The sequence below is a fragment of the Egretta garzetta genome, unplaced genomic scaffold (genome assembly GCF_000687185.1).
Source record: "Egretta garzetta isolate BGI_Z169 unplaced genomic scaffold, ASM68718v1 scaffold866, whole genome shotgun sequence".
NCBI classification, from domain to species: domain Eukaryota; kingdom Metazoa; phylum Chordata; class Aves; order Pelecaniformes; family Ardeidae; genus Egretta; species Egretta garzetta.
In genome coordinates, this window is record NW_009259990.1 from 35,570 (window position 1) to 36,168 (window position 599).

The 599-nt window shown below is 66.9% G+C and overlaps 1 protein-coding gene across 1 annotated transcript in view; it reads right to left on the reverse strand.

The window, feature by feature from the left end:
• Positions 1 to 599, reverse strand: part of LOC104127863 (trypsin-3-like) — a 40,958-nt gene that overhangs the window by 5,033 nt on the left and 35,326 nt on the right. Inside the window, exon 6 of the mRNA XM_035896054.1 lies at positions 35 to 236. Within this exon, the coding sequence (XP_035751947.1) occupies positions 35 to 236 (202 nt within the window). The remainder of the gene's footprint in view (positions 1 to 34; positions 237 to 599) is intronic.

The window sequence follows — 599 nt, forward strand, 5'->3', positions numbered from 1 at the left end:
ACCCCACCCCCACCCAAGGTGGGGGCCACCCAACCTCTTGGTGTCGCAGTGGGCGGCCGTCAGCACCCAGGACCTCCCCAGGAGGACCCCACCGCAGTGGATGTTCTTCTCGGGCCCCAGGAGGACCACCTGGTAGGGGTGACGCTTCTTCTGGCAGCTCTGGCCCCCCACGATCCGGTTCTCGTCCCCCACGGCCACTGCGGGAGCCCAGAGGGGGATCAGCACCGCCCAGTGCCCTCCCAGTGCCTCCCAGTGCCCTCCCAGTTCCCTCCCAGTGCCCTCCCGGTATGTTCCCAGTTCCGTCCTAGAAGGTCTCCTGGGCCACCCACCACCTCCGTGTGTCACCCCCGTGTCCTCCCAGCTCTTCCTGTCCCTCCCAGTGCCCCCACTGACCTGTGCTCCCCGCCCACTGTCTACCAGTGCCCTCCCAGTGTCTCCCAGTTACTTCCCAGTTCCCTCCCAGTACATTCCCAGTTCCTCCTAGGGGGTCTCCTGGGCCACCCAACACCTCCCCGTGTCACCCCCGTGACCTCCCAGCTCTTCCTGTCCCTCCCAGTGCCCCCAGTAACCTACACTTCCCACCCACTGCCTCCCAGCGC